Below are 26,268 nucleotides of genomic sequence, written 5' to 3'. Positions count from 1 at the left end.
GAAAAGAAACGTTTGTGGCTGTTCGTGAAAATCAGGCGAATAAAGGACTGGTGAAGGTTGACTGAGTCCAGCCCCGTTCAGACTGCACAGTGAGCCTATCTATTCTTCTCACGTTAAACTAGTGGGTACATACACGCAAAACCTATTTTTAATCCATATCTATCTAAGAGTGACATCTTGACATGTTCATGACTCGTCTTATGAGATCGGTGACGTGTCGGGTAACGAATGCTGCACAATATCCTGAGCCATCTGTCAAATCTGTCACAGCACATCCGTGAGTGTAAAACAAGCCAAAAGATCTGTCTTTTCTTTTTTGGTTTCCCGCAACCCCCCACTCTCTCCTCGTCATACTCAATTCATCTTCAAGCAATGCATCCCCACCCGACGTACACACGTTGTGCCCTTATCATGAAATACGCTGCTTTTAGCTATATTTCAGCTATTGCACGCGGGGTGATAAGAGGGAGCGTGCATGATTTTACGCCACGTTTACACAAACACATGCATAGGCAAATCAAGTGCCACGTCAACAAACACGGGAATATATGGTACAAGTCACCATAGGTAATTGCATCGGACATCAGTTTGGTCACTGATGTGTCACATTTGGAATTGTCTTCCACATCAAAATCTATGCGAGTGTATAGCGTTTTGTCGACAAAGTAAATAATGTTCCGTTTAGTGAACCCAATTATACTGGTCAAAAGAACTAGCAACGTAAACTTCACAAGCCGGGATATAACAGAAATACTGTTGAAAGCGGCCTAAATTCGCTCACTCGCTTTGTACAAGTCAGCACGGCGGTTTCAAAAATGTCGACATTGTATACACATTATTACAACGTTCTTACCACCTCATATGATATTATCGAATTGCGCGACTTGTAATTTCATTTCAACAGTGCCTAAACTTGATTTTAAAGCAATATGCATAAAAAAACCAGTGAAGAAGCTGATATTCTAATTTAAACATTCATCTTTTTCATTCAAAGAACGGAGGCCACATGGTCGAAGGATCATTATGTAATATCTGAATGGCGTACTTTAAGCTTAAAAGATGTGTGCTGTGGTGGTTATGCTTTTGCTCGTTACGGTTTTGACACCTTGTATCACTGTTGAAAGGGGCCGTTGTGGGTGGTCCAAATGAAGTCCCGTGGCACTGATGGGGGCGCATAGTTCGGGGACAGTTATTCTTTGGCACCAAAAAGGTTATACAATGATTGTCGATTGTCATCTAAGTCTCTTGGGGGTAGTGTTATGCAGCTACACCAAGTCTCATAGTCTTAAGTGTTGCCACCCGTTATGCAGCTTTGAGCAGTGGATCCAAATGTGACTTGGTTTTCTTGTCAAGTGCTTTGTAATTTTGTCTACTCAAAGAATCCCATCTGAGAAACACAAATATCACGGTAAGGTTAGGAGTTAAGACAGCATAGAGTAGTCTGTCATGCATCCCGAGATGGTGCGAGATATATATGCCGTTATATCTGCGACTATTGATTATGTTTTAGTCTGAGATCGCGTTCAACATGAAAGGGAGGTCACTCTGTCGATTTGGTGTGAGTACACAAATGAGCAGTTGCATGTCATTAACACTAGTCTTATGAATCTGATTTTTATGTAAGAGTTGATAATGAACCATGGAATGAGAAGGTTCATGTAGGCATCGAGAGAGTATATAATAAACACGTTCCAACCTTGTTTTGTTGTGTGACCTTCGCGGAGGTGATGCATTGTCTTCGTGGGCACTTCTTTGTGCTTCGTTACAATACATCATTCGTAATTTCCGTGTCATCCATCATAGGGTGCAGCACAGATCAAGGATTAGAGATACATAATATGCATACCTGCACACACTACCGGTCAAGGCATATATTCCTGTTGTATATTACCGTATTCGACGTAATAAGCGCCCAGGGCGCTCTCAAAATTAGAAATTGGGGTCTCTTATTAGAATAGTATTTTGTTGAAAAAAACAGAGTTGAAAGATAAGTTTCGCGGTTTATGCTGACAGTCTGATATTTTTATATACGACAGATATATTTTTCCAGAATTTAATTACCCATAATTAAGGGTGCATATAACACACGAGTGCGTATTATACGTGAATGAATAAGTCTTGTGTACATTGATCAATCGGAAGCGGTGCTAATTGGGATTGTTCACTAGCCAATATATTAATAAATATCGCCGTGGGCGCTTATTAGAGCGGGGCGATTATTAAGTCGAATACGGTATATATATATATCGTAGATCTCAATAGCAGCACCGGGCACGTCGTCGCATTGCTAACTGTTTAACTGTGTAAATGTTAATTAAGACGTTTAAAATGTCTTTCTCAGGGTTCGAAGCGTCAACACCTTTTAACATTGCTTGCATCTTAACTATCACAAGTGAGCTGGACTGTCGCACAAAAGGGACATTAAGCTAAGACAAATAAACCAAAAAATGAACTGGTGTAGTGAGAATAAGTGAGGATCAGTGACCGTGAATAAAACAGCTCTGTGACACAATCAGGGTGTCAGCCATGGGCTGATTAATGTGACGATGGTCTGATTAACCTGATATAGACTACCACAGTCGTGGTGCCAGGCATGGTCTGATAACCGATGGGGTAGGTATCACTACCCTGTGGAAGTGTCAGTCAGGGTGCCGTGGTTTTGTTAACGTGAGAGAGACATCATTACCTCAGTCAGGATGTCCTGGTCTGTTGAACGTGAGAGAGACATCACTACCACAATTAGGATGTCCTGGTCTGTTGAGCGTGAGAGAGACATCACTACCACAATTAGGATGTCCTGGTCTGTTGAACGTGAGAGAGACATCACTACCTCAGTCAGGATATCCTGGTCTGTTGAACTTGAGAGAGACATCACTACCACAATTAGGATGTCCTGGTCTGTTGAACGTCAGAGAGACATCACTACCTCAGTCAGGATGTCCTGGTCTGTTGAACGTGAGAGAGACATCACTACCTCATTCAGGATGTCCTGGTCTGTTGAACGTGAGAGAGACATCACTACCACAATTAGGATGTCCTGGTCTGTTGAACGTGAGAGAGACATCACTACCACATTCAGGATGTCCTGGTCTGTTGAACGTGAGAGAGACATCACTACCACATTCAGGATGTCCTGGTCTGTTGAACTTGAGAGAAACATCACTACCTCATTCAGGATGTCCTGGTCTGTTGAACTTGAGAGAAACATCACTACCTCAGTCAGGATGTCCTGGTCTGTTGAACGTGAGGGAGACATCACTACCCAAGTCAGGATGTCCTGGTCTGTTGAACTTGAGAGAGACATCACTAACACAATTAGGATGACCTGGTCTGTTGAACTTGAGGGAGACATCACTACCACAATTAGGATGTCCTGGTCTGTTGATTGTGAGAGAGACATCACTACCTCAGTCAGGATGTCCTGGTCTGTTGAACTTGAGAGAGACATCACTACCGCATTCAGGATGTCCTGGTCTGTTGAACGTGAGAGAGACATCACTACCACATTCAGGATGTCCTGGTCTGTTGAACGTGAGAGAGACATCACTACCACAATTAGGATGTCCTGGTCTGTTGAACGTGAGAGAGACATCACTACCACAATTAGGATGTCCTGGTCTGTTGAACGTGAGAGAGACATCACTACTTCATTCAGGATGTCCTGGTCTGTTGAACGTGAGAGAGACATCACTACCACAATTAGGATGTCCTGGTCTGTTGAACTTGAGAGAAACATCACTACCACAATTATGATGTCCTGGTCTGTTGAACTTGAGAGAGACATCACTACCACAATAAGGATGTCCTGGTCTGTTGAACGTGAGAGAGACATCACTACCACATTCAGGATGTCCTGGTCTGTTGAACGTGAGAGAGACATCACTACCACAATTAGGATGTCCTGGTCTGTTGAACTTGAGAGAGACATCACTACCACAATTAGGATGTCCTGGTCTGTTGAACGTGAGAGATACATCACTACCACAGTCAGGATGTCCTGGTCTGTTGAACGTGAGGGAGACATCACTACCACAATTAGGATGTCCTGGTCTGTTGAACTTGAGAGAGACATCACTACCACAATTAGGATGTCCTGGTCTGTTGAACGTGAGAGAGACATCACTACCACAATTAGGATGTCCTGGTCTGTTGAACTTGAGAGAGACATCACTACCACAATTAGGATGTCCTGGTCTGTTGAACGTGAGAGAGACATCACTACTTCATTCAGGATGTCCTGGTCTGTTGAACGTGAGAGAGACATCACTACCACAATTAGGATGTCCTGGTCCCATGAACTTGAGAGAAACATCACTACCTCAGTCAGGATGTCCTGGTCCCATGAACTTGAGAGAAACATCACTACCTCAGTCAGGATGTCCTGGTCTGTTGAACGTGAGGGAGACATCACTACCTCATTCAGGATGTCCTGGTCTGTTGAACGTGAGGGAGACATCACTACCCTAGTCAGGATGTCCTGGTCTGTTGAACTTGAGAGAGACATCACTACCTCAGTCAGGATGTCCTGGTCTGTTGAACGTGAGAGAGACATCACTACCTCATTCAGGATGTCCTGGTCTGTTGAACGTGAGGGAGACATCACTACCTCAGTCAGGATGTCCTGGTCTGTTGAACGTCAGAGAGACATCACTGCCACAATTAGGATGTCCTGGTCTGTTGAACTTGAGAGAATTATCACTACCCTAGTCAGGATGTCCTGGTCTGTTGAACTTGAGAGAAACATAACTACCTCAGTCAGGATGTCCTGGTCTGTTGAACGTGAGGGAGACATCACTACCTCATTCAGGATGTCCTGGTCTGTTGAACGTGAGGGAGACATCACTACCTCATTCAGGATGTCCTGGTCTGTTGAACTTGAGGGAGACATCACTACCTCAGTCAGGATGTCCTGGTCTGTTGAACTTGAGGGAGACATCACTACCTCAGTCAGCATGTCCTGGTCTGTTGAACGTGAGGGAGACATCACTACCTCAGTCAGGATGTCCTGGTCTGTTGAACTTGAGGGAGACATCACTACCTCAGTCAGCATGTCCTGGTCTGTTGAACGTGAGAGAGACATCACTACCTCAGTCAGGATGTCCTGTTCTGTTGAACGTGGGAAACATCACTACCTTAGTCAGGATGTCCTGGTCTGTGGAACGTGGGAAACGCAACTAATACTCTCAGGGTGTCATACATATTCCTGTAAATGTGAGTGAGACATAACTAACACAGCCTAATATCAATCACTATTGATAGTCTTTTGAACGTTGGACGTCACTGCTACAGTCAGGGTTTCAGTTATGGGTGTCAGACATGGTTCTGTGAATGTGAGGGAAACATCATTGCCACAGCCTGGGTGTCAGTCAGTAGTGATAGTCTGTCGAACGGGGTTGGGACATCAGTACTTCAATCAGGGTGTCAGACATGGTTTTGTAAATGTGAGGGAAACATCATTGACAAGGCCTGGGTGTCAGTCAGTAGTGATAGTCTGTCGAACGTGGGTGTGACATCAGTACTTCAATCAGGGTGTCAGACATGGTTTTGTGAATGTGAGGGAAACATCATTGCAACAGCCAGGGTGTCAGTCAGTAGTTATAGTCTGTCGAACGTGGGTGTGACATCAGTACTTCAATCAGGGTGTCAGACTTGGTTTTGTGAATGTGAGGGAAACATCATTGCCACAGCCTGAGTGTCAGTCAGTAGTGATAGTCTGTCGAACGTGGGTGTGACATCAGTACTTCAATCAGGGTGTCAGACATGGTTTTGTGAATGTGAGGGAAACATCATTGCAACAGCCTGGGTGTCAGTCAGTAGTGATAGTCTGTCGAACGTGGGTGTGACATCAGTACTTCAATCAGGGTGTCAGACATGCTTCTGTGAATGTGAGGGAAACATCATTGCCACAGCCTGGGTGTCAGTCAGTAGTGATAGTCTGTTGAACGGGGTTGGGACGTCACGACAGCAATCAGGGTGTCAGACATGGGAGGGAGACAACTCTGCCACAGGCTGGATGCCACTTAGTCAGTCACGGTGGTCTGGGGCCATGGGCCATGATCGCCGGCAGAGAATGAGTCACTACACATGACAATGAACTGTTATGTTAATTGATTTTGCACACTAATCGATGATGAGGGCTGTCATGTCTTGTGTCAGGAAAAAAGGAAACTCAGTATAGAAGCCGGGTTAGGAGGTGCGGACAATAAACCTTGGTCGTGCATCAAGATCTCCGTGCAGAGTGAGTCAACGTATAGGCTTCATTGTACACTTTCTAGTTACCACGGAATAGAAAGGGCTTGACAGTAATTGGTAAGGTGGCTTGTTTGTTTGTTGTTAAACGCCGCACTCAGCAATAATCCAGATAAATAACGGTGGTCTGTAAATAATCGAGCATGGACCATTCTATCCAGTGATTCACATAAACATCGATCCACGCAACTAGGTTACGATGACATGCAATCAACCAAGTCACAGATCCATGAAGTCGCTTCATACGACAAGCATGGGTTGCTGATGGCGTATATTCTTACCCGGAATCCCCACAGGTAAGGTGACATACGTTTTGGCAGAGAGTACAGATTAAATCTGGTGGTTGCGTGGAAATACACCCCCCCCCCCCCCCCCCCCCCCCCCCGGGGGGTTAATAAAGGTTCTAGGTCTTAGTTGTATCGTGAACCGTTTTAACATTATTCATTCTACTTCTACTTGGTTTTGGTTCAAATCATGATATAGTTTGAAGACAGCAATGGCTTCATGCCTAGGTTGTAGGTTATATTCAGTGTGTGTAAACAACGAGCAGATTAATGTGAACTCATTCGATTGTTTTTGTAAGTTAATCTCATAGGATATGTGTGAAAAATGAGATTCGTGCAACTTCAGAGATCAATCGATACTGGACCGGACCAGACAATGATATTATCAGACATGAGGAGTACCACGAATGCCAAATAATCGATACAATCTAAATACGGTAACCGTTGTTATTCATCCCACCACGTGAGTCGAGCTTCCTCGGAACTGCTCTGCCGGGTCTCCTTCAACCGTTTCAGCTCTAAACCCTGACCTTTAACTGACATACATTGTCGCAGACTGCAACGACAATGGCGTAATTTATGCGATGCTCGACCTGTGAAACATCCGCTGCCCGCCGTTACAAGTTTACTCTTTGTCGTCTGCTGTTTTGGCAGTTTGGAGCGTGAGGAGGCAAAACGGTGACAGCTGAAACAATAATTGTAATAACGGAACATAAAAAAATGGCCAATGACCGTAGCTGAATATTTCTGGCATGTTACATATTCATGCTTTGCCATCAAAAACGTATTGTATCGATACGCAATCAAATAGACGGAAAACATGCATTTTTCATGGCTAATGCCTCGCTCCTAATTAATATATTCAACATCGGCAGTGACAGATGCTTCACAAGATCTGACAGTTGTTTTTCCAGATCTGACTCCTATTAGAGGCAATACACAGATGTCGTCTAACAGGACCTCCACATCTCTCATCATATAACATTCCTCATATCCTGTTGAACAACTGTTGTGAACCTGCTGAATATTTCAGCCCTGTTTAGCCAGGGCCTATGATCAGTGACGACCAGCTCTTGTGTTGTCTCCCCCCCGTGCTTCGGCGTCTTCGCCTCAACCCTGTCACGCCGCCAAGAGTTCGACCCAGACCGCCATTGTACGGACTGCAAGAACCATGGCCAAGGTAAGCACCCATAGACCTTCACCTATGTCCAAATGTGTGTTGGAAGTCGAGATGTTTAGTTCTCCTTGAATTAAGTAAGCACCCCTAGACATGCACCTTCATATGTCCGAATGTGTTGGCAGTCGAGATGTTGTTATTTGTGTTTGTCGTACGTAAACACCCCTCAGTATGTACTTGTGTCCAAATGTGTTGGCAGTCGAAATGTTGGTCATTTCTCTTTGTCGTAAGTTAGCACCCATAGACATGTCGCGCCATTTGTCCAACAGTCCTGCAGCTTATCGTTTGTCAGGATGACTTAAGACTCCTCGTTGTCCTCAGTACAAAAGGTAGACATGAAACTTCATATATCCAAATGTGTTGGCAGTTGAGATTGACATATGGTTCATATGGCCAAGCTACAGTTCCACCAGTCTGATGGCATTTGAGGTGTTGTTTACTGCTGTTTGCTCAAGTAGGCACCAACAAACATGTAGTCTCATGTGGCTCATCAACAGTTCTACCTCTGAGATATACTTCTGTTTGTCCTACAGTTCTAACAGTCCACGACCCATAAATAATTCATATAGCATGATAACTCACGCATGATGGAGAAAAGTTTTTAACCATTTCATTCATTAAAAATATATGTATTGTCTGTGTCTTAATTTGTAGGATTTTGCTTTGACCCATAATATGAATGACAAGATCATCGCCTGTTTGCCTCAGCTGTGTGCATTTCAAAAGAGATGAATATTCAGTATAATATTGCGAGAAGTACTAATATGGCGAGTGACACATTGTTCACACAAGAATATAACATGGTAATTATCTTCATTATATTTACAGTTTTTGAATTAACAGGAATTGCAGAATCGTTCAGCATAAGCAATGTAACTGTCTCCCAAACTGTATACAGTACGTTTTATGCTGTATACATGCATATCTCTCTATCTGTCTGTCTGTCTGTCCGTCCGTCCGTCCGTCCGTCCGTCCGACTGTCTGTCTGTCTGTCTGTCTGCCTGTCTGTCTGTCTCTCTGTCTGCGTGCGTGCGTGCGTGTGTGCGTGCGTGTGTGTGTGTGTGTGTGTGTGTGTGAGATATGTTAGAAGTTTCCTATAAATCAAAGTTCAAATAGCTGATGTATTTTCAGTGCTGCTGGTTCTAGGCCTCAAGTCATGTATTGTCAATAAATCATATGTTAATCCTCTCTTCACAAATATGTAACTTACACTTGAAAGAAGTCGAACATGAAATATCAACCCTAACTTCATTGATAGAACAGGTTCTAAAAAAACACTTTTAAAATAGATTTGTGACTAATATATAATCGTGTGTAACTTTAGAAAAATATAATTATACTAAAGAATAATATTAACGAAATAGGTTACGGTTCTGATACGTAACACCCATATGACAGTTAATTTATTCCATTTACACATTCGTCCTTAAACAATCAGTAAAGCCACATTGCATATCTCACGAACTAGCTGCAAATACATACATCACTGTTTACTAGACGTAATCACTTAACAACGACAATATTCTGCTCGACACATTTGCGTTTTAATGCAACAAGACTTAAAATAACAGAGTAAGATTAGAGTTGTCCATGTTGGGAGAAAAATATATTTTCCTGAGTATTATTTGTAATACCCAGGAATAGTATGTGACTATCCGAACACAAATATAGGTAACTACTGTGTGGCCTCATTTGGATACATGTTTTAAAATGAACCCAACCCTTTCTCCAAAGTTATCTTTCTAGCATGGCTTTCTTGTTAGGCAGGGATATGCTTTAAAACCTTGCAGGACATATTTAACGACAGTTACAGCATCCATGGGCTCATCAAATTCCAGAGGCGTGTGCATGTTGTCCCTAACGACATTAGAGATAACTGCTTGCTTGACCAAGGAACAGTGATACTTCACACGTCATTTCCAAACCCTCGGTCTAGTAAAGTGTAAAACTAGCAATGCATACTATACGATCATAGGATTTTGATTTTCGTTGAGGCCAGGTAACTTATATGGGTGCAGTATGGGGGTGCATTATAGGGGTACAGTACGTACAACATTGTGAGCGGCACCACACACATCTTAACAGTATTACGTCATAATCATGTGAGAAAATACTTTAATTAACCAAAGTATCTGCCACTATTCCTTGCCGTTGTTGGCTAGTGATCACTTCCATCACAACCTGGCCCATCGCGAATACAGCATGGCGGTGATAAAAGACCAGAAGACGCTTTGTGGCAGTCATAACTGTCAACACGTACTTTGTATGATAGAGATGATTTTCATTCAGCAGAAGTTCCATCTACATATTGCAGGGCATCTGAACTAAAATATGATTCATACTGGTTCTCTCTCTTGAAGTATCGATTGTGAATTTCTGCCTGTTCCTAAGGAGCGCACGTTTCCTTGTGCTATAGCGTCCCTGTGAACATCTGATGTCGAGCTCAATATGCTAAATTATTTACATCCTCTTCAAATTATTCACACACGCATGCTTTAATAATGTTTCGGGAAGTGCAAGCTTTTATTGGCTGCTGTGACCTTTCAAACCCGCCCGTTTGCCATCCGCTCATCCATTTGACATTGGCTTTCGTCCACATCGCAGAGACAAGATAATCTTATCTGCTAGTGCCATATTCTGCTTGGAGTTTCCGGGTAAGAATGGTTCCCCCGCAACCTATGCGTGTCCTCCAAGACGACAGAATAAATTGAATGGTCAGACTCGGTGACTTGGTTGAATGCGTGTCATCGTAAACCGATATTACCAATCACTGGTTGTCTGGTCCACACTCAATTATGTACAGGCCGCTGTCATGTAGCTGGAATACTGCTGAGGGTGGCGGTATACAACAAATAAACAAACCTAGTGCCATGGCCTACAGGGATTTTTAGTTGTATACGGAAGTAACCATTGAGCGATTGTATAATCCTGTTCTACAGGCGTCAACAAAGAGTTTGGTTATGGCGTCGCCACCTATTGACGTCAACAACGACGGTATAACAGTAAATAACAACCCACAATGGCAACTGTCCAACACATTGCTGTCACATATTCACTTTATATAGACACCGTCTGCCGTCTCCGCTCATGATTATGAGAACCTGGGTAATACGGGATCACTGTGTGTGCTTACACAACTACGCAGATAAGGAAAGTACATGGATGACCGCCTCTGTATATATCAACATCGACGGAGCAACGCTTTGTGCATCGAGACGTCGCAGTTACTGAGCACGGTTGTGTCCTGATTACTATCTGTCTCAGCATCTATCATTACAGATCTTGGGAAACCTGTTTCATCTGCTTCATAAAGATACCCGTATGTTGGAAATCGAATGTGATGGTTGAGCGAACTGGCACGAATACAGTTTATGAAAGTTATTTTACAGTTGTGTCGAGACGTCAGTAGTAACATTCAGACATTCTCATATCTTGTAGCAACTTTAATACAGATGTGAATAACACGCACGCCGGGTGCGTAGTATGCTATATACACTGCAGGTCAAAAGAAAGTGCACATCTATGTTTGATGGTGGCTAATAACAAACAAGAAATGTGGCTAAAATGAAACAAAAAAGAAGGTTATACAAAAAAAGGTTATTCGATGGTGAAATATTTGATACTGGTATCATAGGCGATATTACATATATCATATCAATGGAACCTCACAACAGGTGACGTGAACATGAAGTCTCGAAGAAAAGGGGGTTGCAATTTCACAGTACACAGTAATGAGTAAAGCAAGTGTTTTCAAGTAATTACTTCTTTTGCCAGGCAGTTTACTTATCTAGATGGGATAACCTAGTGGTTAAAGCGTTCGCCTGTCAAGCCGAAGACCCGGGTTCGATTCCCACGTTGAAATGTGGTGTCCACCGTCATTAAATCACAGTGATAGTGTTAAAAGTGGCTAATACCACCCTCATTCACTCTATCCTGACAAAGAGATAGGAATGTTTACTTGGTTGAGTCAGGTGATCAGGAACTGGTTCAAACATATCCCCGTAACCACTCGTAATTGACATGTTTCATTGGAGTCACGTTCAGATAAAATGGTCGCACATGCATGGTATTGAGGCATGTAATCCTAATACCCCAATCCCAGCGAACCTTTGTTGTGGTTTATGGCAACAGGGCGGTGTCGGAAGGCGAGACGGGTAGTGCAGGGATCTCAACAGAGTCGATGTGAGGAGATTTGGGACGGACAAAAGCGCATTTAGGACGTGCTCAACAAGCACCTGTGGACCTTAAGTGTGACGCTCCATGCTGCACCACAGCTGTGTAGGTAATTGTCCAACCCAGATCAGCCGGTGAGGCTTGACGTGTCGACTGCAGCCATTGGGCCATCGATTTACCGCGGAATTCCGGCGAAGCAGACGACAACAATTGCAGGTTGGGGGTTCATGTCGGGGAAACCGTAAGCATGGCGGACGATAAACAGCCTGAGGACCACACCTTGTGGAACACCGTTTCGTGGCTCAGGTAACCCTTGTTTAATGTCACAGTGAGAGCAGGCGTCAATTACCTTCCACCATAGTTTTATGTGAGCTGGACGTACCACACGGCCAGGTCGTCGTGAACTACAGCTGTATATAGTTCTACCTGCCTGTCCCGACCAGGGATAGAGGTGGAGGTGGTTATTCACCCTAAACCCTGACAACCACTCAGGTCCGGTGAATATACTGACACTGAATTACCGTTGTCATCAGGATTTCGACTAATTTGTCACCGTTCTCACCACGAACACAAACCTGTGTTGTTACCCCAGGCAGTCGCCATGACTGTTATTCCGTGTGTTTATATTGATCTCATTGACGCGTCCAGGGAAGGCTCACTCTGACCGTGTGTACATACACCATCTAATTGCCTACCTGATCTGACATTATATTTACTCATCCTGTTCGCTTATCAAGTTTGGGTTATTGTCATCAAAACCACATCTATATATCATGTTCTTCATAGTGTTGTTTTGAAAAGACCTCGCTTGAGATTGTGTTTTATTATGTTCGCCATATGTTTATATATGTTTTTTATATGGGTTTGTCTAGTCGTGTCTACTTTCATTATTCGTCTACCCTGATTTACACAGGCGTTTCAGTTCAACATTTAGAATTTCGTAAATTGATTAAGCTTGAGGAAGAGTCTTTTTACTTCCTTGTGTATTGTTCATTTCGTAGGCTTCACATCGTCCACAGTTATAAACATCATCGAAATCAGTAGGACCATTGTGAAACTTTTCTTTTCTGTGAACTTTTACAGATGATAGAATGATGTTGAGCTCATCTCTAATGTTAACTTGTACATATGTTAGAAGTATTGTGAAGCTCTACCTTTATGTAAACTCGTTGTGATTATTGGTGTTTTTTAAGTTTCTTATAATGCCATCTGTCGTCAGAAAGGCAATCCAGTACACTGATGATATCATGTAATTATAGACAGATGTGTGTTTGTGACTCGGCCTTATTCATAATACGTTGAGTAAACCAGATTTACTGTATCTACACATGCATTGATACTGTTGTAAACTATCGAAGCGTATCCAATGTAAAACGTTCCATAATAACAAGCTACACTTAGGTAAGACACAATTTTATGGATAACAACTTCTTTAATACTGTAAAAAGCGACGTTTCGGTATAGATACTGCTTGACAACGGTATAAGGATCTATACCGAAACGTCGCTTTTTACGGTATTAAATTGTACTTACCTTGTCACCCGTCAACTTCTAAGAAATGCCTATCAAACAATTTACACTTAGTGTATCTCATTTTTTCCTACAGCCCCGATTCGTATGTTAGTAAACCCTGATTTCATTTTAGCGTCAATATAGAATGGAAACACAAAACTGTACAGTAGTGGAGTACAGGTCTCAATTCAAACCATGTAAAGAAAGTGTTATTTCTTTTCCAAACGTTAAGGCCTAGGGCATAGATACCCATCTCACCAACAGTGTATTTATGGCCATGAAGACCTTTGTTCGACATGTACATGTACTTACAGGTCACAGAGGTTCTGCTTGGTTGACCTATAAACGTTTATCACATTGATCCTGGCTGGGTTTGTCAGTCAATTGATCATGTGTTCCCAGCTTAAACTAGCCGCCGATTGTGTCTGGCCTTTCTGTTGCTCCGCCGTGCTGTTCAAAACCACCATTTCACACATTGCCGTCTCTAGTTCATGGTGATGTGGAAAGATATCATAACCCATATTTAACTGCTTTAGTACGGTATGTTGTTTGTAATTAGATATAAAGAAAATGAGTATTTTCTTAAATAATTCATGCGTAGGCAAGCGTTTCAAAGTAACACTTCTTATCAGAAGCGGTTTTGGGATCCATTTCCTCTGGGAAAATATTAGCACACTCAAGAGTTGGAAGAACAACGTTACAGATCTATACTTCTTTCTCTTTCGTCGGGTGAAGGGGCAACACTTAGACCTGAAAAGGTGACTATAAGTTTCATGTCTTCATCATAAAATATGTCTATGGCTAATTTAAGCCTCAACCGATTACAATGAAATAGTGTGATCTGTGAAAATACGAAATAACACGTGGCAGTGTTCAATATGTTAAGTTAAGGGAGTCTTGTAATTCCAGTGGCGTAGCAGGAATCCTCAACGACCCCACAAATGTCTACAACAACGAGGCATCATCAGATTCATTCGTCCTGTTCATGTTCACAGCAGGGATCTAAAGTGAAGTGGTTTAATATATTTTAGTTGAAAATAGTTCCAAACTATTCAAATTAGAAATATCAGGTAATATATCCGTAGCAAATGCACTTCTAACGAAGGCAATCTCAATTCCAATTTGGTTCGTGTACCCAGATGTAAACATATACATTATTCTCTGTCCTTTATTGTATTATCGTTTGAATTAATAGATGCATACAGCTGGTTCATAATGTAAATACAGATTCAAAACTGCAAGATATTAATGTGAAGTCGAGGTCAGTCGAGGTCAACGTGACATGACACACTTCCTCTGTACCATTTTATGTTTATTTGTAACAGGTTACGTGTAACAATGGACATATATGTGTACAGGAGTGGGATATGTATTGTTTATTCGATACAGTGTTTGCTGTCAAATGCCAACACATATTGGATCGATGCATTACAATGCAATATGTGAGATGAAAGGTGGAGCCACACCGTTATTGAGATGCACCTACATGCACTGTCAAGCCAAATCAATATTTATTGATTAAGTACAACATGCAACAAAGTACGGTTCGTAACACGTATTGATTACTAGTTAGGTGTTACTTGTGGGTTACTCCTGCAGAATGCATTTGGGTATGTAGTGTTGATGACGGCTTAACGGGGGACTGCGATTGTTGTTCTTGTTTCCATTGTCTGCCTTAGTCTGGACAATCAATAACATATGTGAGACTGAGACATTGTCTCAGTTGTAGTTAGGAGACTCATTAACTTTTAGAATTAACAATGAGTATTATTATGTATAACGTCTTTATTATATGTAAACATCATTTCATGGCTACTTCTTGCCACTTCATCAGCTTAATGAAACGTTATGACTACTACTACTACTACTACTACTACTACTACTACTACTACTAAAACACCGTCAATGTGTGATTTTGCATCGAAATGTGAATATGAAATGTTGATTATGTAATGAATTTAATGAGACTGTTCAACACAATGTCAGTGCACAAACACAGTATCTTAAGCGACAAGTTGGAGTGGCTCGATCATTTTATTACCGTCTTCGCAATGCTTGTGGTTTTGACACAGAGGTCCATCCATGGTACGACCCAGAATATGTAGAGGGCGTCATGGAAAATGATGAATACAATTTTCTTTTGGAATAGGCCCATATACAGTCTCAGACCTATCCAGGCCAACAAACCTGATCTTGTCCTTTTTGGAAAATTCAATGAAAACATTTATATTATTGAATTTTCTGTCCCTTTGGACACTGATGTGATTGACAAGATTCAGGAAAAACATAACAAATATGCAGACCTCGCTTTCGAAATGTCACCAAGCTATTCGACTCCCCATTGTTCACGGTGCCTTAGGTTTGGTACCTCCAAATCTGTTGACTGACATCGGGAGGGCAAGGGCCCTGAATTGATGATGAGCCTAACCAGCCTGACTGTGCCAGGATCACCCAAACCATTTCTAATGTTGGTTTCCATAATAAAACACATTGTCATGTTTACATCCAACTACTAGATGCCTATAAAGACTCCCAACGTTTAGATAGATTTACAAAAAAAACACGAACAGAATGACAAATTTGTGTTTAAATCAAATTTGCCGGGACCGCCAAATACCTCAAGTCCAGCCCCCTGTAAGACCAGCACATTTAAGAACAATTTTGTTGTTGTAACGAGTGAGTGAGTGAGTAAGTCATGTATGTATGGTTTTCCGTTGCATATTGCAGGATTCCAGGAATGGTAGGACGAGCATGCGCATGTTGGGAGTAGAACCCAGATTTCGTAATAGACGTAACTACAAATGTATCCATTCACCCAACAGCAGATCTGCTTATCCTTGTTCCAGTGGTTACAATGGAATGTGTCAGGAAGATGACGGAGTATGGATAACCTATTCTGAACGCAGGGCTGAGTAGTGTCTCTTCTATTTTGGGGATGGCTCCTGACATATACGTCTCACGCCAAACAATAAATACTCTTCACATATCGTTTATACACCTTCTAGCCAACTCTTTAAAAAGTGATATGAATAGTTGGTACGTATTAATATGTATGTAATAATTAGTTATTTAACAAAACAATATTTTCGTGGAAGAAATGTTATCAATATGTTTCCATAAAATATTTGAAAAAAACTCCCACGAAAAACCTAATGTGGGGGATGGTGTTAATAATGATTAATCATGTGATAAATATTTTAAAGATTTTTCGTTTTACACCATGTCATCATACCATTATTACAGGGATCAAGCAAGCCATTCACAAGGTATTCCACACCGCCCAATTTTTTTGAAATATTCAAACAACAATGATGTGATGTGTTTCTGACAAACCATATTCATACGTCACATTCGGTAAATTCCGTAAAATGTCGTCACGTAGAGACACAATAAAGATTCGTCGGGATGGCCGGGGCGTCGTTCCGAAAACTTCCATATAAGGAATACGAATATCCGGTGGATGTCCCACTTTCACCACTTGAATAGTCGTCAGTTTACCTGTTCACCAACAATGCACATGTTTTGTTATAAGGCTTATCCACTATAGCAAACTATCATGTATTTTAGGAAAGAAATCCCTACATACCCGCACCCAGTCCACGAAAAACTCTTTGCTGAATACAATTTAAATATACAATCTTTACTTTGCAATGACCTCCATTCGCTTTACATCGAGATCATACGACATGGATGGGTGACCTTACACCCCTAGGCTTATCCCCGGCTTGTGTACATGGAGATGTTGGAGCAGCCAATCAGATCACGGTATTTTGTACATAGAACACATTTACGTATGCACATGACACGACCGGTATAAATGTATGCTCCTGTCGAACCCCTTTGAATTTATGACATCGAAACAGAAGTGCTCATGTCGTTGAGGAATATCAGCGCTAGCTCGCACGGCCGACCACTATCTTACCCCTGTGGGCCGTTCATTACCACAAGGTAGGTGATAGCTATGTGTGTAGTCGTTATATATCACATGAAAATATATAGGCAAGTATCCCGTGACGGCACATGTGACTTGATTAAGGGATTTTCCCCCAATGTTAACGGCACACCCTCATGTGATACTGTCCCGCCTACACTCGTCTAGATTACAGTATTGTCTTTGCTACATTGTCTTGATGTTATTATTTATTAGGTATAAAGAAGACTAGAATGTTATATATAAAATGTAATTAAATTTGTATGCAATTTTCAAAAATAGTATTCAGTACCCTATTATATTGTGTACATTTATGTGAACATCAATGTTAAAATATGTGACAACCTGCCCAAGGCCACTTAACATACTCTGTAGGTTATTGGGAGGTGCATCCCCATGTTACAGTTAAGAAGCTTGACATAGAAAAGAAAATCTCACAAGACAAAAGAAAAAAGTGTTAACGTTATGCCATGTTTTCTGAACAGTTAAACTCGTTGATTTCGATATCCTTCACATGAGGCTTCTCAAACAGTAGAATCTATGCGACCGACCCTGCATGAATGCTGGCTGTCATGTTTTTGTCTCGTTATTCAAAACGACGTCGCATTGGTTGATGCCAGAATACGTACATTCAAAAGCTATTCCCTAACAATTTCCTCTTTTTGTCTGGTGCGTTGTGTTCAGTTTCAAACTCGTCCAAATGAATGCCCTTCCGCTGAATAACATACCACAGCCCATAGACACCATACCCAACGACGTTAACCTACGTACTATTGTCAGTCTATGTAAACCTTATGCAGATATTCAGATCGGCAACATTCCCCAAGAAACGTTTCGTGTGGATACCTCAATGTGTTGAATAAACATTGAATGGGAGTGAAATGACACAGAGGTAATAAAAATACAAATGCTTCAAGCAAGAATTCAAAACGTGTTCACGTGTAATACAACACTGGTTGGCATATATGTTAGATGTTGCGATCTGTCCACTAGTCAAGAGACTGGAATCCCTGTGTTAAGGATATCGCACAGTTCAACAGTAAAATCGCTGGTAAGATTTACTGTTAATCATGGTTATTTTGTACTGTCATGAGAAACATTTCTAGTAAGCTTAGCAGAGATTATTTGTTATTTGGGACATAGTTTTGTCGCTTATATTTACTTGCATTTTCTGGAGCAACACATACAACACCTTATTGTTAGCTGACTTCGCCAATGGGACCGTGGGTGCGCTCTTACATGACAGACATTTCAACGCAAACTCATCTTTGTAAATACTCGTCGCAATGAACAGCTTACAAAGATCAGCATACACCACACATCATTAACCTGCAAGGCGGTTTTCCTCCCATATGCCCTGGAGATGAAGACAAACAGCTGAAGCAGTCTGACAACTCTAGCCACACACCGGGCTGTCTTCAACCCATACTTTTCCCAGCTAGATTAAACTCAGCCAGGTTGTACGTGTAGAAACCGAGTAAGTCTTGTGTTTGCCGTGAGATTCAATGTTAGAAAAAAAGTCGGATCCCTGTTTGTTCCTTGTTGGTTCACTTGAGTCAATTAGATTTAACTGAAAAATCGTCGTATGAGCACACACTTTGTCTCCATCTATGTACTATTACATTTGAAATATGTTGACTTTATTTAATAATCTTTAAGATGGATTATGAAATTATCATAGCACAAACTTAATTCAGTTCACCTTTCCTTACACAGAGCATTCACGAATCCTCTGAAAGTCTCTCACTACACGTCAGTATATGCCAACTGTAGCAGATATATTTCCTCAACATACAATCATATTAAAGATTACTTTGAAGTGTTTCAATTCAGTTTAATGTATATATTGTAAGGAGTACACTGTGTGGCTCTACGTTATATGTCAGGACATACCAAATGAAACACATGAAGGACATCAACATATTTCCTAAACACACAAACGTACATGAACTTATCTCTGTGTCGATTATTTAAGGATAGTTATCCTCCAAATAAAGGAGTGCCCTTTCAGACATGATCGTGGTTATGACGTTGACAAAGCATTGTATGGTGTAGTCACAGGATGATGTTTCCTATTCATGGAGCTTATAATCTCGTCTGATGCGTATCAACTGTCATCGTGGGATGATTGATTGAGGACATCACGAGTGGAAGATACGCGCAACTTATTTCAAAACACGAGACGGTTTAACCATATCCATCTGGTTTGATTCATTGCTATTGGTGACTAAATGATTAAACAGGCTATTTCAAAGATTCAGAGTATGTTGCGTCCATCATAAATGACTACACACATAGCTGCACTTCTGGTACGAGTGAACATAATCACAACAAAGTATTTCGTTTTCCCTACCAAGGCAACACACTGGCGTTGCCAGGCACTTGTCACCTGCAGCCTTTGCACTCGTTGAAACTATGACACAAAATCACTCGCGCGGAAAAGTCACAACCCTCTGTCCCGAAACTAATACATTGTTGGTGCGTTAGATGAGAACTGTATAAATGTTGTATCTGGTATTAATATTGAAACTTTTAACGCCTGACAGGAACGCATTTTATGGAAATGGTAGGGGTTCTCTTGCATAAAAAGACCACTTTTATTGTTTGTATGGGCTCCCAAGCATATTGTCTCATACCTGACTGAACATGTTGGGGGTATTAGCAAAGCTTAAACACATATGAATAGGTAGATATATAACTACTTATACTGACCTACATTTCCTCTTATCCGTCTATATTGCATCTACAAACTTGCTTAGTTAATGAGAACTTCATTGTAGGCTTCATTCATTTACAAATGTCTGTCAAGTGTTAACGCTTATTCAGGAATCACTTGCTGAGAATTGCTGTTTCATTTAATTTCTTGAAACTAAATATATATTTAAAAACCATTTACACTTTTACTATTTACAAAATGAAACAAAGTAAACATGAAAAAAGAATACCCAGCTCTGAGGATATGGTCATCTTATCTTATCTTCTTAGGAGATATTTGTACAACGTTTTGTATGTCGCCACAAAACCATAATAGCAGGAGGTACTTAACAATAGCAAGTAAGCTGGCCACTGACCTACTGGGGCAACTACTATATGCATAAATCTCGTTATAGAAGGATTTATGACATATACAGCAAGTACCTCTACTGGATAATCTTGTTGAACAGGATCAACAGAATTGTCTGGTGACTTTTTGGTGTATGTACATGTAGATATACACATCTAGTGGCATGTAATTGTATTTCTGGTATAGCTTTGTAACAATAACACCATACCCTTTTACAGAAGCTCAACCATCCTTTGTAATATCGTTTAGAATTTCCAATTGTATCATTATATTACATGGTCTTCAGCTGTTTTGAAACAAAAGCTGGTTGGTCGACATATTTCCCGACCACCTCTACATGCGTACAGAGCCACCCAACAGGAATTACCTGTTACACAGTCATTCAACCATCATGTTAAGTCATTCTTTCCTTCAGTAGAAAAAAAAAGTCCATAGAGGATGGAACGGTGTGTAGCCCTTATTTCACATTTCGCTTTCTATTGGTCTATCAGTTTTAAATTTCATCTATAGGTTGTTTCTACAATGTCAGTGTTGTTTTCAGAACGAGACGAGACGCTATTCCGGCAATCCCCCAATCAAGGCCACAGTTACCAGACTTTAGCGCTATGATGTCAGACTCGACGACAACAGGGGACTCTTCCGATCAATCCAAGCTTGAGGAAAAGCTGAAGCAATTTGAAAAAGAGGAGATGGAGAGAAAAGGTGAGAGGATTTAACCAGTGGTTTCTCAGGTGATGAGGTCGTGTGGAAATTAGAAACATTTTGAACTGAATAACAGTTAATAGAACTGTTTGTTTTGAATAGTAAAATTACATTAATAATACTAGATGAAAGAGGAGGTCATTCACACATGTATTGTAATAATCTAACGAAGAAAACAGCGCACAAGGCTTATATATACTAAAGTTTGGTTTTCATGTATCCAATGAATACTATATATCTTGATTTATTATAACCGTTTCTTCTGAAACGTTAATTGCAAATGTATCCATACATTTGGCTGACGTTTTATGATATGAGATCCTTTCTAAGACCGACACCCAACATAAATGTAGGACCATATAGTTAAGAGAAAATGTTTTTGAAAACAACTTTGGGACATATGGCATTTGTTGTACAAGCACATATAAGATGGCAAGACATACACAGATTAGTTTTAAATGTTCATTGATCTTGTTTTCATCTCCTTTAAATAAAAGTTAACGTCATTTTAGAAAACCTTTTCATTATTTAAGTAACGACCCAGATCAAATACTCAATCAGAAATGTGTTGTCCACAAAAACAAGTACTCTACCAAAATTGTTTTTCTCTAAAGATAAGCCGTCTTGTACTCGTCATTTGTACGTAGTATTCGTTAAGACCAATGCGTGGTTAAAATGTTTGAACCCGTGTGCCAAATTTAATTTAAAACGACCGTCCTTTCGTGTTACATTTGCTTTAGGTCACAGCTCAGAGCAATGTTATTTACTTGTGACTGACATAAGTAACCTAAAAGTGTAGGAGAATGTTTACCAAGTAAACATAGGTTTCCCTTTTGAGGAGATACTTTACTGGAAATGAGTTTTACTTGAACATCGTTTTTCCAGGTTTGTAAGGCCTGAACCATTAACTCTAAAGAGCATGCGACGCCATTCCCTAATCCCCCTTTGGCGAATGCGATATGAGACGACAATAAACAAACACAAAAACCTGGTATATACGTCATGATGAGTGATGGTGGCCATAGATCTCGCGAAAATAACTACCATCCTTCCTAGCGGTACATTTCTATGTGGAATTAATATGTTAACTCAACCCCTGCACCGAAAAATGCTTTTATCAAATTTAATGTTGTCTAATGCTATATATTGTTTTTGACAACAGAGCGAAACGAGTTGCAACAACAGCAACATGAGCAAAATGGCGAAGAGAGCTCTACTAACAGATTTCGGGATAAGAGGAGAAAGAATATTATTTTTGACGAGGAGAGATTTGAGGACACCTTCCTGAAATGTCTTATCTGTCGAGAGAATTTTGACATGGATGAAAAGATGCCCAAAATGCTCCCTTGTCACCATACATTCTGTCTGGATTGTCTGCGTCAGATGTGGCGAGTAGAAGGGGAGTTTCGACAGACCTTGACATCTGCTTTCAGAGGTATGCCCATGGCTGTGAAGATTCAGTGTCCAACCTGCAGAGACGGCCTGATCACATCTGAAGCTGAAGTGAAGCGTCTCCCAAATGATCACACCATCATGGAACTGCTGTCCTTCATGAAGGAAACGGGCCGAAGTGATGTTCAATACTGCTCTAAGCATCAAATGCAACCCCTCAACTTTTTCTGTGAGCCTTGTATCATCCCTGTGTGTTGTGACTGTACCGTGATCGACCACAAAGAGTCCAAAGGACATATTGTCGTCAATGTTAACGAAGCCATGGACAAATACACACCAATCCTGGAGACTACCATGGAAGAAATACAGGTTGAGAAGGGAACTCTCGAATCCAAGAAAGAAACTTTAATGAAGAGTGCGGAGAAACTTGATACTACACAAAAGGACGTCAACGATAAAATCAAGGATGCATTTTGTCGTCTCCGTGAAACCATTGATGAGCGTGAACGAGAGCTGTATGAGATGACAGAAAGAGAAGTTGGGAGGAAGAGGGAGAAGCTACAAGACAACATGAAAGTGGTCATGGAACGAGACGAGGCCCTGAAGAATCAACTCAAATCTCTAACCAATGCCAAGGAAGAAAAGGATATAAGCTGTATGTTTTCAGGTCACAAGGCAGCGAGAGATGTACTGTCTCAGAAGGTCGAAGTTGTCATTGATTCGATGGACAATTTTGCAGTAGAGTTCAGCTGTGATGAACGTCAACAGAGGAACATTCGACAAGAAGTGACCAATCTTGCGGATATTGTGTTTCAAGATTAAGTCCGATGACTTAACCAGACTAGGTGCTCTATTACGCAAGTGACGTTTGTTTGTACAGAAATGATAGGCTGCGTTTATTCACTTCAAGCTCCCGCATTTATTCCGGGAAGCATTGGAATGTTGAGGACAGATACATTCCTCCTCGTCTTCGAGCATTTTGAGAGGAGTGTGTGAGGTTTTCCGCCGGTTTTTCCCCAGCAATATCACGACGGGGTCACCAGAAATGGGCTTCACACGTTCATTTTGAGAGGAAGGAGATGCTAGTTTAGATTATCAAAAAAAGAAGGGTTCCAATAAGGGCCTGCGAACATTGTGAACTGAAAAAATCTGTAAATTACAGTTGGCACTATGCATTCTGTCTCTTACGGAGAAAACCACAGAAAGTTACATTTCAGAAGATATCCTTTTGGGCATAGTAAATATTCCAATCACTATCAAAACCATTTTCCCATTCACCTTGATGTTCCACTCCTTCAACTTGTGACTTGAATAATGTGCTGAGCAGGTCAGGTGTATTTGCCTTAATAACTATCAGTTTACCTCATTTAGTGGAATTATTCGATGAATACATGTATGATAAATTCTGTAAAGTCTTGCCGTAGAATAGTTTTTGTTTTAAAAAATCAGCAGGAAAATATCATTCAATATCTGCAATAACTTGTGAAATCAGATTTGTTATGGTTTATTTTGTATCGTTTTAGTCACTCTTGGTTTTGTTTTACCGTGTACTTCCTCTCCCGTCTCACTTTCTATCGGACTATTCCATATGTGCAATCTTTGTATTGTATCTATTGCTTCTGGGTTTCCTATTTTGTCAGCATGTATTTTATGCATTGTAACATAAGTATATTTTTCAGAAGTTTACTTACCCGTTTCTTAAACCTGTATTAATGTATTCTCGTCAGTTTCATTTCAATGTCATACTGTATCATCATAAGTAAACATACTTTTTCAAATTTCCAAGACATCGCGTTTTATAAAACAGCGAGTGGGGATTATCTGCACACGTGATAACGATATAGCATCTATAAAACTCACTTCACTCACGTTCTTAACGGATTTAGGCAATCGGAGTCATCCGTAAATACTAAACGCTGAAAATGGTTCGATCAGAACAACGGGTTCACATTTTAATTAGTATTGTTTCTATTTAAGATTAAGCTTTTATTGTCATATAGAAGGCATAGACTGTATTACAAGTATTTTCGTAAAGCGATGCCTCTGATTAAGACATACATATTTGCCATCTAACAGCAATATATCAGCTTAAAGTACTATGTAGGACACAGAATATGATGTTAATAAGGGTACTGATGATGCAGCTTTGTAATATATGTAATATTTTGCCGCTATTTCTGTGATCTCGAGCCGATTTTGAGGATGATATACATTCTGTTTGGTATATACTACCTATGTACATTATATAATTATTGTACTCATCGCTATTTGAGTACTGAAATAAAATTATAAATGATAAATGGTTATTTTGTTATTCATCAAACTTTTCCTCATGCATAAATGAAAGGAATGGAAAGGACGTTTAAACACACCGCTAGAACTTGCATGGAAGACACATTTGAATACATTTTAATGTTGAGTGAAGGATGTTATCAAGGTCTACGATCGTTGTGAACCAAACAAAAACTAGAGTAGTAAACTATGAATGCATATCTCTTACACAGAAAATCACAGTAATCTAGATTTATAGAAGATGCAGATGCAATTACATACTATCGTTTAGTTATGCATCCGTGAAGGCATAGCAGCTATTCAATCACCCTCAAAATAGAATTGTTATTCACCGAGATATTTTCTTAACTACATCAACTTATGGCTTGGATAAAGTGATAGACTGGTCAGTTGTGTTTGCCATATTAACTATCAGTTTACCTAATTTGATTATGGAATTATGTCTTTGAAGGCATTGTACATATTCTAATCACTATCAAAACCGTATTTCCATACACCTTAATGTTTACTATAACTACATCAACCTATGGCTTTAATACTGCGATGAGCAGGTGAGATACATTTCTTAGCCTTATTTATGGTTGCGTTATTAGCTATCAGTTGTTTTTCAACGGGCGCTCACGGAAAGTTTGTGGAAGTGTCATGGAGATGCCAAAATCACAAATAGCAGTATGAAAGCCTAACCAAAATGTTACATAGACATATTCATATCGCCAAATATATACCTCAAATGGATCTTATCAGCAAGCATTTCATTATCTGTATTGAAGATCCAAGTTAAATCAAATTCAATGGTGGCACGGAGATACAAAAGTCAACGTACATATGTACACGTCGACCAGGGCTCATAATAAATACAGGCTCATACAAATTCAAATGCTACACTTTTACGACCTCATTTCAAATTCAAACCGACAGTGGAGTATTCACTCTCACCAGTCACCTGGATCCGTTTTATCAGCTTCTCAAACAGGTTCTGGAGCTGTGTGCGTTTCTCAACCGCTCTATCAAACCCTGCGTGGGTATGTTTGTTGAGGCTCACGAAGCACGCTTGAAATAACATGGGGATTGTCAAAGTGAATTCAATCACCTCAGATAAACTTTAGGTTTCAGGTGTTCTCACATAACACTTCACCTTAACTGGCACGTTAGTGGCCGTCTTCATACTAACTGTACACGTTAATAAATGTAAGTGCATAACAATATCAGACTAGCCACCAGACAGCAACATAATGTCGGTTATTTCACGAAAAAATACACAAACACGACCTTTGCACAGATAGAAAGGTAAATAATTGAAAATAGAGCAATGTACATAAGTGAATGTATATATCTGAATTATTATGACTACTACTGGTTAAATCACGTCAATCAGAGGGGAATGTATGGTTACGACTCAGTAAACACTTTTAGTAAACATAACCCGACAGACGCAGACAGGATCAATCCGACCTGTACAGTTGTGGTAAATTGTCATATTTCTCTTTTTATA

At 40.5% G+C, this 26,268-nt stretch overlaps 2 protein-coding genes across 5 annotated transcripts; one reads left to right on the top strand and one right to left on the bottom strand.

Moving 5' to 3' along the window:
- Positions 1–2,908: 2,908 nt before the first annotated feature.
- Positions 2,909–4,600, bottom strand: LOC125372018 (serine-rich adhesin for platelets-like). The gene has a single exon (XM_048380867.1). The coding sequence runs from the start codon at positions 4,598–4,600 to the stop codon at positions 2,909–2,911; it is 1,692 nt and encodes a 563-aa protein (XP_048236824.1).
- A 2,824-nt stretch (positions 4,601–7,424) lies between these two features.
- On the top strand, positions 7,425–24,784 carry LOC124142378 (tripartite motif-containing protein 2-like). 4 transcript variants are annotated; one of them, XM_046510800.2, is made up of 3 exons: positions 7,425–7,713; positions 20,932–21,092; positions 22,255–24,784. In XM_046510800.2, exons 1-3 carry the CDS (start codon positions 7,586–7,588, stop codon positions 23,304–23,306), a joined length of 1,341 nt encoding a protein of 446 aa, XP_046366756.2. In that variant the 5' UTR covers positions 7,425–7,585; the 3' UTR covers positions 23,307–24,784. The 4 variants fall into 4 exon arrangements, with proteins under 4 accessions (XP_046366756.2, XP_046366758.2, XP_046366757.2 ...); XM_046510802.2 differs by lacking the exon at positions 7,425–7,713 and adding an exon at positions 11,710–12,189; XM_046510801.2 differs by lacking the exon at positions 7,425–7,713 and adding an exon at positions 17,186–17,343.
- Positions 24,785–26,268: the final 1,484 nt, after the last annotated feature.

The sequence above is a fragment of the Haliotis rufescens genome, unplaced genomic scaffold (assembly GCF_023055435.1).
Source record: "Haliotis rufescens isolate VD_foot unplaced genomic scaffold, xgHalRufe1.0.p SCAF_1, whole genome shotgun sequence".
NCBI lineage: Eukaryota > Metazoa > Mollusca > Gastropoda > Lepetellida > Haliotidae > Haliotis > Haliotis rufescens.
The sequence above is the reverse complement of the archived record's forward strand: the minus strand, read 5'-3'. Positions and strand labels throughout refer to the sequence as shown.

Bases quoted from the DNA above. Each gene is read 5' to 3' on its own strand.
- LOC124142378 (XM_046510800.2), top strand. From the start codon at position 7,586: ATGATCAGTGACGACCAGCTCTTGTGTTGTCTCCCCCCCGTGCTTCGG. The intron at 7,714-20,931 runs GTAAGCACCCAT...TGTTGTTTTCAG, and splicing joins CTGCAAGAACCATGGCCAAG to AACGAGACGAGACGCTATTC. The intron at 21,093-22,254 runs GTGAGAGGATTT...TTTTGACAACAG, and splicing joins AGAGGAGATGGAGAGAAAAG to AGCGAAACGAGTTGCAACAA.
- LOC125372018 (XM_048380867.1), bottom strand. From the start codon at position 4,600: ATGTCTCCCTCACGTTCAACAGACCAGGACATCCTGAATGAGGTAGTG.